Here is a 13,015-nt window from a genome sequence, read left to right as displayed (position 1 = left end):
GAAAATTATGGGTCAGGTAAATTGATAACCCTGTAAGTATTATTCAGTCCATGGTTCTACTGTTACCTTTCATTAAACTGCTTTAAATGCATGATGACTCAGGCCGGCTGGTTCCACTGCTGCATTTTTCCATTGTCAAAAATACGGAAGTTTTGGTCTCATCAGGGCTGCATGGCTTTACTTTGTTCTGCTAAACTGTTTGGATCTCCATGCTCCAAGACTGAATAACGTAAACTTCATTCATGGAAAATCAAACACTTTGTGTGCAGTTAGGGTGTCACTTGCCAGCTCATCAACATTCACTAATTTATCTCTTGCTTTTCACAGCTCGTCATGTTAGATACACCAATTAGACACTTTGTGTGTGTATATTATTATTTTCTATATGGCACTATGTTCTGTGAATGTGTCAAAGCACATAATCTAAGAATCAATACATGCTCTAAAGTGAAGAGCAGAATTGTTTGCTCGCAATTGAAGTGCTGTTTTTTAGGGGCTTTGATTCATGAGCTAAAATGGCTAACAAGGTTGCTGGTCCTATCATACCCACAGGCCTGGGAAAGCTGACACTCTTGTGAAATAGCTGTATCTTAAGAGAGCGGTGATTTAAGGGAAACCATCCCAGATTTTGTTTTGTTAAGAGAATGTTGTGCTGTAACTTTGTGCTGTAAATAGCTTGTGAATCAGAAGCCTTGATTGGGGGCTGATTGCTGCTTTCTGCCATTAAAATGTATTTATGATACAAGGGAAGGTGAGTTGCGTGTAAATGCTCCATTAGTTTTTGTTTTGTTTTCTAAGTCATAGTTGCAGCCTTTAAAAAATGGCTTTTTCCTAGGTCAATAGTGCAGGTTAAATCAACAAGATTTTTACTTTGTCTAGTAGAAAAGCTTTTGTGGTATTTGTCTGTAATCTCAAACTTGGGTCTGGACTGAATTGTGGATTTTGCAAAGACAGAAGTGACAGTTAACTAGAACGCATAAATAATTTCAGCTCAGATTTGGGGACTCCTGACCAAGATGTAGTGACATGTTGGCTATATTGTGACAGAGTCTTCTTATATGTGTTTGACTATAGAAGTCCTCTAATGTTTGAACTAAGATCTTTCTGTAGGTTTGCTGTCTATAGTTAGGTTTTAAATCTGCTTAACTTGCAAGCTTCAGAAGGCATTGGGATGTTTTACCTCTAATGCTTGGAGTAAGAGAAGAAACATATTTTCTTTTTCCTTCTCATGGTGAGTTTTGGAACTGGAAAACAAACAGTAGTGCTTTTTGAAGCTATGTATGATAAGCAAACAAAGGTAAGTTTCCTTTGCGAATAGGAACAAAGAGTTACTTGAAGCAGCTTTCAAGTTGCTAAAACTAATAATCTTCGTGTTTATAGGAGTGGTATTGCTATGTGGAACAGAAAGTGGAATGTTGGTTGTTTTTAATCAAATGTAGATGGTTTATTTTTCTGAAAACGTACTTCTGATGCAAAATATAGATATTTTGAGGGTAAAACTGAAAATCTTTTACACCAAAAACTATCTTGGGAAGCAGATGCTTGTCTTTGTATTAATTGGTAGAGACAGAGGATATTAGATTAAGTTTGCTGATTCATATGGGAATCATCTTGAAATTAGATGCTTCTAATAAAACAGGGCATCAAAGATATTACTCATAGTCTTCTACTTTTTGTGAACTCTTCATTACTCTTTATGGACTTTATGAATGTTGGGAGTTGATTGGTGTATTTAGCATTTTGCCCTAAAGCTCCATTGCACTTGCTTGTATCTGAAGTTATGACGAGGAAAGAGAATTAGTATGTAAAACATAAAGCTAGAAAAAGTTGAAAGTTAAAGCTGGTATTGTTTGTGAGTGTTGACTACAAAGTGGCACCTGTGTGGTTACTGATCTCTTCCTGGTGTGGAAAGCTCTGAAAGGTAAGTAAAACCTGACCTATTTGTAAAGATATACATTTGTCTCAGATCTTCAAGAAACTGCATCAATAGACTTGCTTCAGGTCAGACTTATTTTAAGCTAACACTTGTTTGCAGTCTGTACCTCTGGGTGAAGTGTCTGGTAGGCATTGTCACTTGAATGCGCTATGACATATTACGTGACCTGTACTGCATGCCTTTGTTTATACTGTCGTGCTGCCACAAAACCAGTCATTTCTTTCTTTTTTTTTTCCCTTCTCTTCTCTAATGTAGATTGGGGGGTGCTGCAGTCTTAATGTCTTTTCTGTACGTGACAACAGATTATCTCGAATTCCCTCTGAAATTTCACAAGCCACTGAACTTCATGTCCTGGATGTTGCAGGAAATAGGTAAGAAATTTTTGTATTGTCATGCTCCTTTGCTGGATTTACTTAATTCTTTCTGGCCACAAAATAGGTTACATCTAAGAATGACGCAGTAAAAGAACAGTTATGACTTTTATGTTGGCGTTACTGTTGAAACTGTCTTTAACAGTCGTGTTGTTGAAGTAGTCTTCCCCCTTGGCCCAAAGTAGAATAGTGTGTTGTCATGAGGACATTTGCTGGATTGCTTTGACCCTGAGAAAAAGATAGGATTAAAAAAACAACAGCTTTGGATTTGTGTATTTCTGAATTAAAACTGAGAATCTAGGCAATTTGGTAGAGTTTCAGCTGAAACTACCAGCCTTAATGTTAAGTAACACTAATATTGAGTGTCTTATCTTAGAGATACAGTTCAAGTAACAAATAATGCCACTTTGACCTTGTGGCTTCTCATGAATCTTAGTTGATATGCTTCACACATCAAAATGCAAAAAAGGAGTGGACTGAAGCATAAATCAGCAAATTAGTTCATTGCTTAGTAGGAAGTTAACGGGGGTGGGGAGCAAATGGCGTCTCATCTATGCAATATAGTTGTCTCATAGGCACTCACTTATTTCTGTTCTGGCAATCGTTTATAGACAAGGCTCCAGAGAAAAAGCAGCTGTCTGCCTTCCAGGGTATTTTACTGCAGTAGTAAAGCCTCAGCATTGTTTTATCTGTTATTCACAGCTACAAAGAATTATGGTATGAAATTAAGTTGCAGATTCTTTTTGAAAGAATGGAGTAGTTGGAGTTGATGACTACTGCGATATCTTCTATTAGAGTCATTAATCTCAATCCTCTTTATTCCAACTCAGGGATATATACTTAAAAGTCAATTTTGTGACCATCTCTTAAATCTCCTAGAGATTTCTCTGACTCTTTTACTTTTCTTTTTTTGAACTAGGCTGACGTATCTTCCCATCTCACTGACTACCTTAAAGCTGAAGGCTTTGTGGTTGTCTGATAACCAGTCCCAACCTTTGCTGACATTTCAGACTGACACAGACCCTGAAACAGGAGAAAAGATTTTAACATGTGTATTACTTCCTCAAATGCCTTCTGAGCCTGGTTGCCAAGGTGGGTGCCTATAGTCAGTTTTTCATTACATATAGAAGTACTACTACTTTGTTTACTGAGTTATCTGTTCCATAAAGGTTTGTAAAATATGCATAAGCTCAAATGAGCAAAATAACAAAGTTCTGGTTGAATTTTCACTTTCAAACTTTTTTTTAAATGATCATACTAGTTTTCAGAAGGCTTAAAAGTTATGGCTGTGAGTGTTATTGAAAATACAGTGACACCAGCTACCATAAATAAAAGACAGACCTGGAATAACACTTAATCATATTATTCTGAGGCTTGCCAGTGGGCCAAGTAGTGGTGTCCATGTTTATGTACATTGATTATACATCTTAAATACATAGATATGTAGTGAAATTGGTGGCTTTCCATCTACAATCCCTTTACTACAAAAATAATTGCATAGCTAGGAATAATCATAGTATCATAGAATGATTTAGGTTGAAAGGGACTTTAAAGATTATCAGTTCCAAACCCCCTGCCATAGTCAGGGACACCTTCCATTAGACCAGGTTGCTCAAAGCTGCACCCAACCTGGCCTTGAACACTTGAACACAATAAGCAGTAGACATTTTACATTTTAGAAAGCTGATTTTCTTTGAAGCAAAGATTCTTTACAGTAACTTTGTTATAGTCTTCAACAAGTGTAGAATTGCATTGTAAGTTGCTTTTACCTTTTGTGCTGAAACTTGCATCCTGTCAGATGGAACCATAAACTCTTTTTCACTGTTGGCTGGGTTGCTGCTTCAATAACTTCTGGATGTTTTTTGCCCTCAAGCTTTTATAGCTATGTGTGAACATTCAGGGGGATTCATCTGAGCTAATATTTGAACTTTGGCTGTAACCACTGGAGAGTAATTTATCGCATCCAAGAATAGACTTAAAAGAAATCATGTGGGTTCTTCTGCGCTGAGTACAAAGGGGGCCTGAGGAGAAAAGCTCAGCTGTAAATATCTGTATTATAGGTACCCAAACTTACCTAGATTAATTCTACTCTTTCACTACTATGCAGCTGGAGCAAATAGAAACCATTAAAACAGTAAAATTGTAGAAATGGCTGGTTCATGTCCGCTTCTGGATTTTAGGAATACAAACTGCATTAAAAACCAAATTAACCTCTTCAGATTTAGAGAAGATTAAGCTAGTTCAAGAAGAGTAACTAAGGTAGACTGACTTTCTCTAAAAGCCTCACTACTAGAAATTAGATTTCCTGCTCTCTAGATGAATCTCATGGCTCCAAGGGTAGAAGGCTTAGAATTAAGATTGTAGAACGTGTATGCCTCGCAATTCTAAAAGGATGAGATCACTAAAAGCACTTCCATTTGAAGAGCTGGTAATGTCAGATGGCAGCCATGATGCAGAAAAAAGCATGTGTAGTGGCAAGTATATTAAATTATCTAATCAGTACTCTAAAGCTACCACAAACCTGAAATAGTTCAAGTACAGAAATTTCTCATTTATACAAAAACTATTTATTGTGTGTACTTGATAACAGAAAATCAATGCAAGTTGTGTTTTCTATGAAAGAAAAAAAAAGTAGAAATAGACAATTGTAAATCTCAGATGATTGGTTGGATATTACAGTTATTAACAGTATAGCATGTGGATGTTTTAGGCTTGCTGTGAATCTTTAGTTATGTTTGACTACTCTGACAGATAACCTACCACGATGTGGTGCACTGGAGAGTTTGGTAAATGAAATGTCAGATGAAACATGGAATGAGCGGGCAGTGAATAGAGTCAGTGCAATTCGCTTTTTAGAAGATGAAAAAGATGAAGAGGATAATGAAATGGTATGTTTTCCAAACCTCTGGATACCTGCAGGCACTGTGACTTTAATGCAATGTTGTAAAAAGTATCTGAGCTCTCTTACTGTAAATATTTCAGCTCTGACTGCATGCTTTTGTGGATGTTTGTAGCAGATGTTGACTACCAAAATTTTTCATATTGACTTAAAGTGCTTTTTTTCTTTTTCTTTTTTTATTTTTTTTTTCTTTCTGCTCTGAATATAACTTTTATGTTCTCACACAGGACAGTCTTTGTTTTGCTTTGTTTTCCTGTGTCTGCTCAGGATGTTTTCTTTCCAGAAACAAGATAGGATCTTTCTTTGCATCTGTGAAGCTTTACTGCCTCAAAGTATATAGGATTTAATTTAGGATTCCAGCACTCTGGCATGTGTCTCCATTAAGTTTTCCATTGTTTGTCTGTATAATTTCTATTTACAATCTCATACTTTATTTCTTCTTCTTTCCTTTTTTTTTTTCCCCTCCACCATTTGCATTGAAACAACCACAGTGTCCATAAATGGCAAGAACACTGCTCGTTAATTTCCTGCTTAAATAAAGGATGTGGGAACGTCTGTCACTGTACTTGTAAGACCTCTCTGTTATATTGGGCTCTGCATGTCCTGAAGATCAAAATGCAACATGATCTTTAGCTTTATTAACTTTCATTAACAATTAAAACTCTTTGTAAAGATTAAGACTGCTTCAGCCAGATTTTCAGTGAACTTCTCTGACGCTCTAAAAACTTGCTTGTGGTCCTCGCTAGAACTCCGCTTGAGATACTTCATGGTGCTGTCTGGATTGTAGCACACTAGAAACATGGTCTTACATTAAAAAGTGACTATAAAAATTCTTAGTAGGGGAATGAACATTTAAGTTTTCAAGTAAGGTGGTTGCAGAAACTAAATGTCTGTGACAAGCATGGTTCGTAGACTGACTGTTAAGGGAGTTCAGAATGATGCTTCTTAACAACTGTGCCAACCTGAGAATGTCCATATAATAATGAGGGCTCAGGTGTTAATGATAACTGTTTTAAGTCATGGTATTACAGCTTGACATGAGGCAAGAACCTTTTTAGGGGAAAAAGAAGTCTATGATCCTAATGGGGAGGAGGAAGGGCAGATTTCCGAAGTATTCTTGACCGATACTCTCATGGGTCATCAGTTCTGCTGTAATATGCACAGTTTAGGTGTATACCACTGAAAAGTTAATTGCATGTATATATGTATTATACTAATACATACTTGTGCAATTATTCTTGGTATTCTATTGATCTCTAATCTGGATGCTAACTGGGGTTTTCCTAAATTCTGTTTCCCTTGTAAAGGCTTCAGCACAATGATGTTAGATGTTCTTGTGTCTAAGATGGGAGAGAAATGCCCCCTCTTCTTCCTTTCAAGATATTTGTTCTCAATTGACAAGAGAACCAAAGTATGTGGTGGGTCTGGAAGGCATACAGAGCCCCACACAAACATGTATTTGACACTGTAAAGGGATCTTGTGGGATTCTTTCAAAACCAGCTGAATGGTTTTTGATTGAAATGTGATCTTAAATCACTTGGATGGGTTTTGGGGGAAAAATAAATAAAAATCCCAACTATATTTATGAAAGAATCTTCATAACTTGTAATTGTAGTTCACTTGAGTGGCTTTCAGATTAGTAGGTCAAGAGAGGAAAAAAATTGCTCTAGATAGTTCTTATACCCTCTTTCGCTGTCTTCGTAAACAAGCAGCTATAAAAATAATGTTCAGCAGAGAGCATGGTAGTTCGAAAAAGAAAAGGGGGGAAAAAAAAGAAAAAAATCTATACCTACTATTTGGTATGTGAATGCTAAAGCCTTGAAAGTGTATATTGTTTTTCAAAGAGACAAAGGCAAAACCACTTATTGCGCTGTTTATTTTTAGAGAACACTTCTAAGGCGAGCCACTCCACACCCTGGAGAATTAAAGAACATGAAAAAGACAGTGGAGAATTTACGGAATGATATGAATGCTGCTAAAGGACTGGATTCAAACAAAAACGAGGTCAATAATGCCATTGAAAGAGTGACCACTTCTGTGTAGAGTTTCATCTCCAGGTTTTACCTCCTGTGTCTTCCCCTGCTGTTGAAATGTTCCTGTCATCTTCTGGGACCTTACTGAGCCCATTTTTGTTTTTAACCAGAACCTGATTCATCGTCTCCATATATGTGAAAAGTGTTGCCCACTGGAAGAAAGTGCCTTATTTCATCCAGGCAGTGAACCAATAATTTCCAATTCAATATTGTAATTTTAATAGTGCTAGGCCTTTTAAATTATAATACACTACTGTATGCAGAATACAATATTTTTGTCTTAAACACAGGGGAAATTATGCTTTTCTTTTCCAGAGTGCTGGGATATCTTTTTTCCCAGTGGCTGGGTGTGCTGGTGAGAAATATAGTTTTGTGGAAAATTGATACACTTTTTTATTTTTTTGGCAGCTCAGATGGTGTAAATTTTAAATTTTTGTATAGGACTTTCATAACAAGATGATGTATTTCATTTTTAAGAGAAAATTTATCTTGAGCGGTACATATTTTAGTATTTGTGGAAGAGAACAAGTTTCATGGACAACTGTATTCATTCATGTGGACCACCCATTGTGCCTTATTGTGTCTTGTATGTCATATTAGTCTTAAATATAGCAATTCTTGAGGAAAGTGAGTAGATATAAAATTGGTTTCCTGTTTTAGATATGTTTTTCAGACCATAATTTGTCGGGATTTTTACAGCAGAGAACTTATGTTTATATCATGGGATTTTAGGTTGTGAAGCACAAATGTCAGTTTTGTTGTAAACAGGATTGAGATTAAAATGACCAAACTGCTATTGTTTATTACATAATGCACTCACACTTTAACTTAGTTGTAATAAAACATCTTGTTTTGGATGCCATGTTGCATTGCAGTCACTAGAAATTCATGCTTCCATTGTTCTTTTTAAACGTGCCATCTGTAAAATAACTTGAAAAACAGCACAATAGACTTTCAGAAGCACAGTATGAAACTAGTTTTATGTGTTACACAGGAAAGCATGATTCTTTAAAGTGCTTTGTGGTTTTATATAAATATATAAAACCATAATAAAAAAAAAAAAATCATTGAAAGCTTCAGTAGATTTATTGTATCATTAAAATAGCAATTAAAGAATGTATGAATTAATACTGTAATTTACGATCATTGTTGCTGTGTTGCACTTCCAGTGGTCCAATGCTGATTTCAAGGTCTTATTAAATCTGTGGTTTCTGGTTTGTTTATAAAGGTAAGTATTAACTGAGTTGAATTCAGTAAAGAACAATTTTGCAAAGGGCTGATAAAGATTGATTTTGGTGTCTCTGGGTTCTGTATGTGCCATGAGCTAACAAAGACCACTAACTTGTTCAGACTTGAGCAGCCTGAGGTCAGAGCAAAGATTTGACATATTTGGTGTGAACTAATACAATGAACCCAAATTTCAGCCTGACACTTCATGTATGGCAAAGCACATCCCTTGTTCTGCTGAACATTTCTTCCAGTAAGCATTGGTTATATGAGGGTTTCTGGGAGATGACAGGAAATGAGATCAGGGAAGTCATAGTAACTTCTGTGTTTAAAATAATAATTGAACTATTTGATAATTTTTGTAATTTAACTTTATAAGTTTTGATTTGAAGCTTCTACAAAAGGCACTGCTTTCTTTATGATATTGAGCAAGTAGGTATTGCAAGCCATCTGCAAATACTCAAATCTAACCTGGCAAAATACCTTTATTTTTGTCATTCTTCCCATCCCAAAGATTCAAGGCATTGTCTCTTTGCAGGAGGTGCTGCAGGTTGGTAGGTGTTAGGTTAGTTGAGAGGTAGTAGAGTTTCATTCCTCCCAAGGCAGAGTTCTTGGTAAGCTAGTGTTAAAATAAAAACAGAAAGAAAATGAGGTTTTGGTATAGCTGACCCCAACCTTGGATAGAATTTTCTTTTTAAAGTACTTACTGGAATTGACAAAGCAAAAGTTTAAAAATGTAGGAAACTCTGTACCCAGAGTCCAAGTAAACATTGGCAAACCCATTTGAGATGAAAATGAGTTCCTAAAAAAGACAGACCAAAGCCAAAGGCATCAAGACTGTGCTCTGTGATGCCAGGTTTTTATTTGAAGGCTGTGGTTTGTTTTTTTAGCATCTGCTGCAGATATAAACAGGAGAGCTCCATCAGCACGATGAAATGAATATGTAAAGCCTGGATTTGGGCCTTGTCTAACATGCCACCAGATGAAAACAATTAACTGCCTGTGTGCACCTACTCTCTCTTGGTAAAGTCAAAACAAGAAGTAAATCTTGTTACAGCTCTGTGGTAGGTGCTTTCTCAAGTGGGCAGTTGTATATTCCTTCAGGCCTGTGGAGACTGCACTGCAGCCCAAAAAGCCCCAAACCTAGCCAGAAGACAGGCACTACTTGCTGCATCAGCTTTGACGAGAAGTAACTGATCAGCAGCCTTTTTTTTTTTCTTCTCCTTCCTTTTTTCCTTTGTAAATAGTAGAAGCAATACTTGTTTTGGTTTCTCTGGCTGCTGAGAAATGGGTGATCCAGGCTTATTGCCTTCATCTGTTTCACATTCCTCCCACCTAGCGTGGCTGGTATTGTCTCCTTGTGGTTATCTCAGCCAAAGACAGGTGGTATGAATTGCTTATTGAATGTGTTTGCCTCCATTCATTTGTAAAAGAAAATAAATTGAGCTCAGACTGGAATCCAATACTTACTTGATGGGGGGGTTAGAGGAGCTGAAGTCCATCATCAGACCATTCTTGCTGCTATCCCAAAAGGAATGTTGGTGGTCCTTGCTTTTCACTGCCGTCTGTTTTCACTTAGTGAATCTGTGTAATGAAAGTCTGGATTTTCATTATGGTTTTTTTTGGTATCTGGGTGATCTGAAAGAGTAGGTGTATTTTTCAGTTTTCTTCATGAACACTGTATAGTGCTGTATCTTGTTAATCTCTTCTGTTTATGCCTTTTGAGTGAGGCAATTTGAGATTCTGCTCTGCTGCAGGTGGCTCAGCAGTATATACAATCTAGTGTAAGGTGTTTGAGTCTGGCAATAAGTGCATTTTTCCAGGCTGGTAGAAACTTCAGGTATGACAACAGCTGCTGGTAGTGTGGAATAACAGCACTTGAACTGTCATTTGTTTTCAGGGCTGAAAGTTCCAAGTGGCTCCCCTTTCTGTCCCCCAGATCCTAAATGTTTGGTTCACAGCAGTTTTATCATGAAGGAGTGACTTGTATGTCATTCCACACAGTAGCCTGGACCCCAGCAGTCCCTCTGATCTCTCAAATGCTCCATATGTGTGCCATTTTATAAAGTGGTTTGGGTACACTTGTCCTCGAAACAGTGTCGATAGAGTTCCAGCCAGCTTCAACTGTATTCTATAGCCAGAAAAATCTGATGATGTTTGTTATACTGAAGCAGTGTTTGTCCTTGAAAGCATGAGCCCTCCCTTGCCAGGCTCTGGCTTATTTCTCTTGCTGATGCTTTGAGGAGCCTGAGTAGTAAATATAATTTGTATGCTTAGCTTTTTTCTTCTCTCTCTCTAAGCATCTATTTTTTCAATTGCTCTCTATGTCTTTTGGGAGGTGAGTTTAATGCAAGGGAAGAAACACTACAAAATTTGCACACTGCTTTATTAAACAGGTAACCAGGGAAAACCAATTAAATGGAGTGGATTTAATATTAACCTGTCAGTTACTGCATGTGAGTTCTCTTTATTGAAAGTCATGATTCCATAGTCTTACAAGAACAGAAAGAACTCCCAACCAAACAATATTTTCTTGCTACCATTGTTAGTATAGTTAGTGTAGCCACAGATTTTTCCATCCCCTCTGTGTTGCTCCAGGCTTTTCCCACAGCTTCCATATGATTTATGTGTCGAGATTATTTTTCTGGCTTACATTCCATATTTTTGATAATCAGTGGATTGTGGGAAAGTGCATACTGGAAACTCGCATACTGCTGTCCTTTCTAGCAAATGACTTGTTTGTGTCCAGGACAAGCTGATCAGCATGCTTCTTGTCTAATACTGGTGCTTTACTAGTGCTGGGTGAACTGTTTTTAGCTGCTTAGCTACTTAGCAGGTTTCACTACTTGCTGCTTTTGAATGAATGAATTCAGCTTTTGAGAGGAGAGTAATGATACCAGGAATTTAATTTTTTTTAAAATATATTCTTTAGTATATCAGTTCGTCCTGTTCTAGTTCACTGTAAATGTCTACCTCCCACTGAGACTGAAGCACACTAGTTGTCAGAAATGTCTAGACCTTTTGTTAATGGAGAATTCACTGCCATTTTTTACCTTTACTCCGGAAAATAAAATTGCTGTAGGTTTTCAATTGACTTGGTAAGCGTGCTTCCCCTCTTCAATTTCCGTCAAACACACAAATCTGTTACTGTGCTTAGGTTGCTGTCAGAGAAGATGACTGGCTGGTCTTGGCTGTCAATAAATGTTTTGGGTGTTCCCTTCCTCCTGAACCAATTGTGATTTTTTTTTTTTTTTTTTTTTTTTTCCAGAGGGACAGTGCCTTCCTCTTTCATTCTGAAGTCAGGAATATAATCAGTGTTCAACCATCTTAATGAAAAATGTGAGATTTCTCAAAGTGGAAAAGCAGGTACCTGGTTTAAGGAGAGCTCTGTGGGATGCTTGGCAGGAGCCATCTTGTCTCCTCTTCTGGAGGATGTTGGAGACCCTATGCGCTTTATTGCCTCTTCTATGGTTCTTGTGGCAACAGGATGGCCAGTTGTGGGTTCTGCCACAGCAGAGGGATTTGAGAAGTTCAGTGCGCGTGGCTGGACCGTGCCTTGTACTAACTTCAGGAGCAAGGGTTTGTGGCAGTCTAGTTTTGAATTTGTAACTTCTTCAGGGTAGGCCTCTTAACACTGGTGTTATTAGTCTATGACATATTAAGAGGTAGCTTATCTTTATAGAGAAGTCCTCTTCCAGAAAGTACAGCATCAGTATTGTCTGTGGGAAAACTGTGGCTCCACAGTGATGTTCGAATCTCCCTTGGTGTTAATACCGGGAAGTAGACCCCTGATGTCCAGTAACCTTTGACATTTCTTGACTGTGCTCAGCTGCTTCTGGAGAATGTTGTCTCGACTGAAATCTCTGGATGTGCAGCTGGAGGCATGGTAACAGCCATACCCCAAATGTTAGCAATGCTCACTGCAGTGGCCATGCACAAACAGCAACACTCACTGCAGTAGATTAGGTACTGACTGTGGTAGCTTTCCTCAAAATCCACAGGTGCATACACAGCTTGCAAATACCATCAAAGCATCAGCAGCTTGAATTTCAATTTGTAAGTATCCCCAGAATAATGTGAAAACAGGACTTGACTTGGAAGAGTTAGGTTTGTGTTGAACTAAAACCGTTGTCTTTTGGTCCTAAAGCAAACTTAAGCAAATTACGGGACTATGCCTCTGGTACAAGCAGTTTGATTCTCTGATCTCTCCCAATAACTTTCCAGTTTTAGCTAAATAAATGGGCTGCATTAAACCATTTTGAAGTAGCTGATAGGAGATACAATTTTGCTGTGTTTCTGGAAAACTAAATGATTTCTGGAAAACTAAACATGACTCGAATTTCTCTATAGTTGGTTGATGACATCATTGACTTCCACTAAGCAACTTAAAACCAAAACAAAATCTAAAATAACCAACAAAAAGAGTGACTTTGAATATTGCTGATGATTTCTTTCCATTCAAAAGGGGAGAAAACTGCAAGTCTGAAGAGCATTTGTATAATGGATGTTTTTAGGATAACCTACAGCTTTTTTTTTTTTTTTTTTTTA

At 37.4% G+C, this 13,015-nt stretch overlaps 2 protein-coding genes across 2 annotated transcripts in view; both read left to right on the top strand.

Annotated features, from left to right (window-relative positions):
• Positions 1-8,319, top strand: part of LRRC1 (leucine rich repeat containing 1) — a 72,367-nt gene extending 64,048 nt beyond the window's left edge. Inside the window, exons 11-14 of the mRNA XM_030490135.1 lie at positions 2,192-2,307; positions 3,227-3,399; positions 5,059-5,195; positions 7,092-8,319. Of these exons, the coding sequence (XP_030345995.1) occupies positions 2,192-2,307; positions 3,227-3,399; positions 5,059-5,195; positions 7,092-7,250 (585 nt within the window). The 3' untranslated portion in view covers positions 7,251-8,319. The remainder of the gene's footprint in view (positions 1-2,191; positions 2,308-3,226; positions 3,400-5,058; positions 5,196-7,091) is intronic.
• LOC115609647 overlaps positions 7,127-13,015 on the top strand; it is a 29,756-nt gene continuing 23,867 nt past the window's right edge. Inside the window, exons 1-2 of the mRNA XM_030490136.1 lie at positions 7,127-7,211; positions 11,736-11,833. Of these exons, the coding sequence (XP_030345996.1) occupies positions 11,798-11,833 (36 nt within the window). The 5' untranslated portion in view covers positions 7,127-7,211; positions 11,736-11,797. The remainder of the gene's footprint in view (positions 7,212-11,735; positions 11,834-13,015) is intronic.

Source organism: Strigops habroptila, chromosome 6 (genome assembly GCF_004027225.2).
Source record: "Strigops habroptila isolate Jane chromosome 6, bStrHab1.2.pri, whole genome shotgun sequence".
Classification (NCBI taxonomy): Eukaryota; Metazoa; Chordata; class Aves; order Psittaciformes; family Psittacidae; genus Strigops; species Strigops habroptila.
This window is presented reverse-complemented; position numbering and strand designations above follow the sequence as displayed.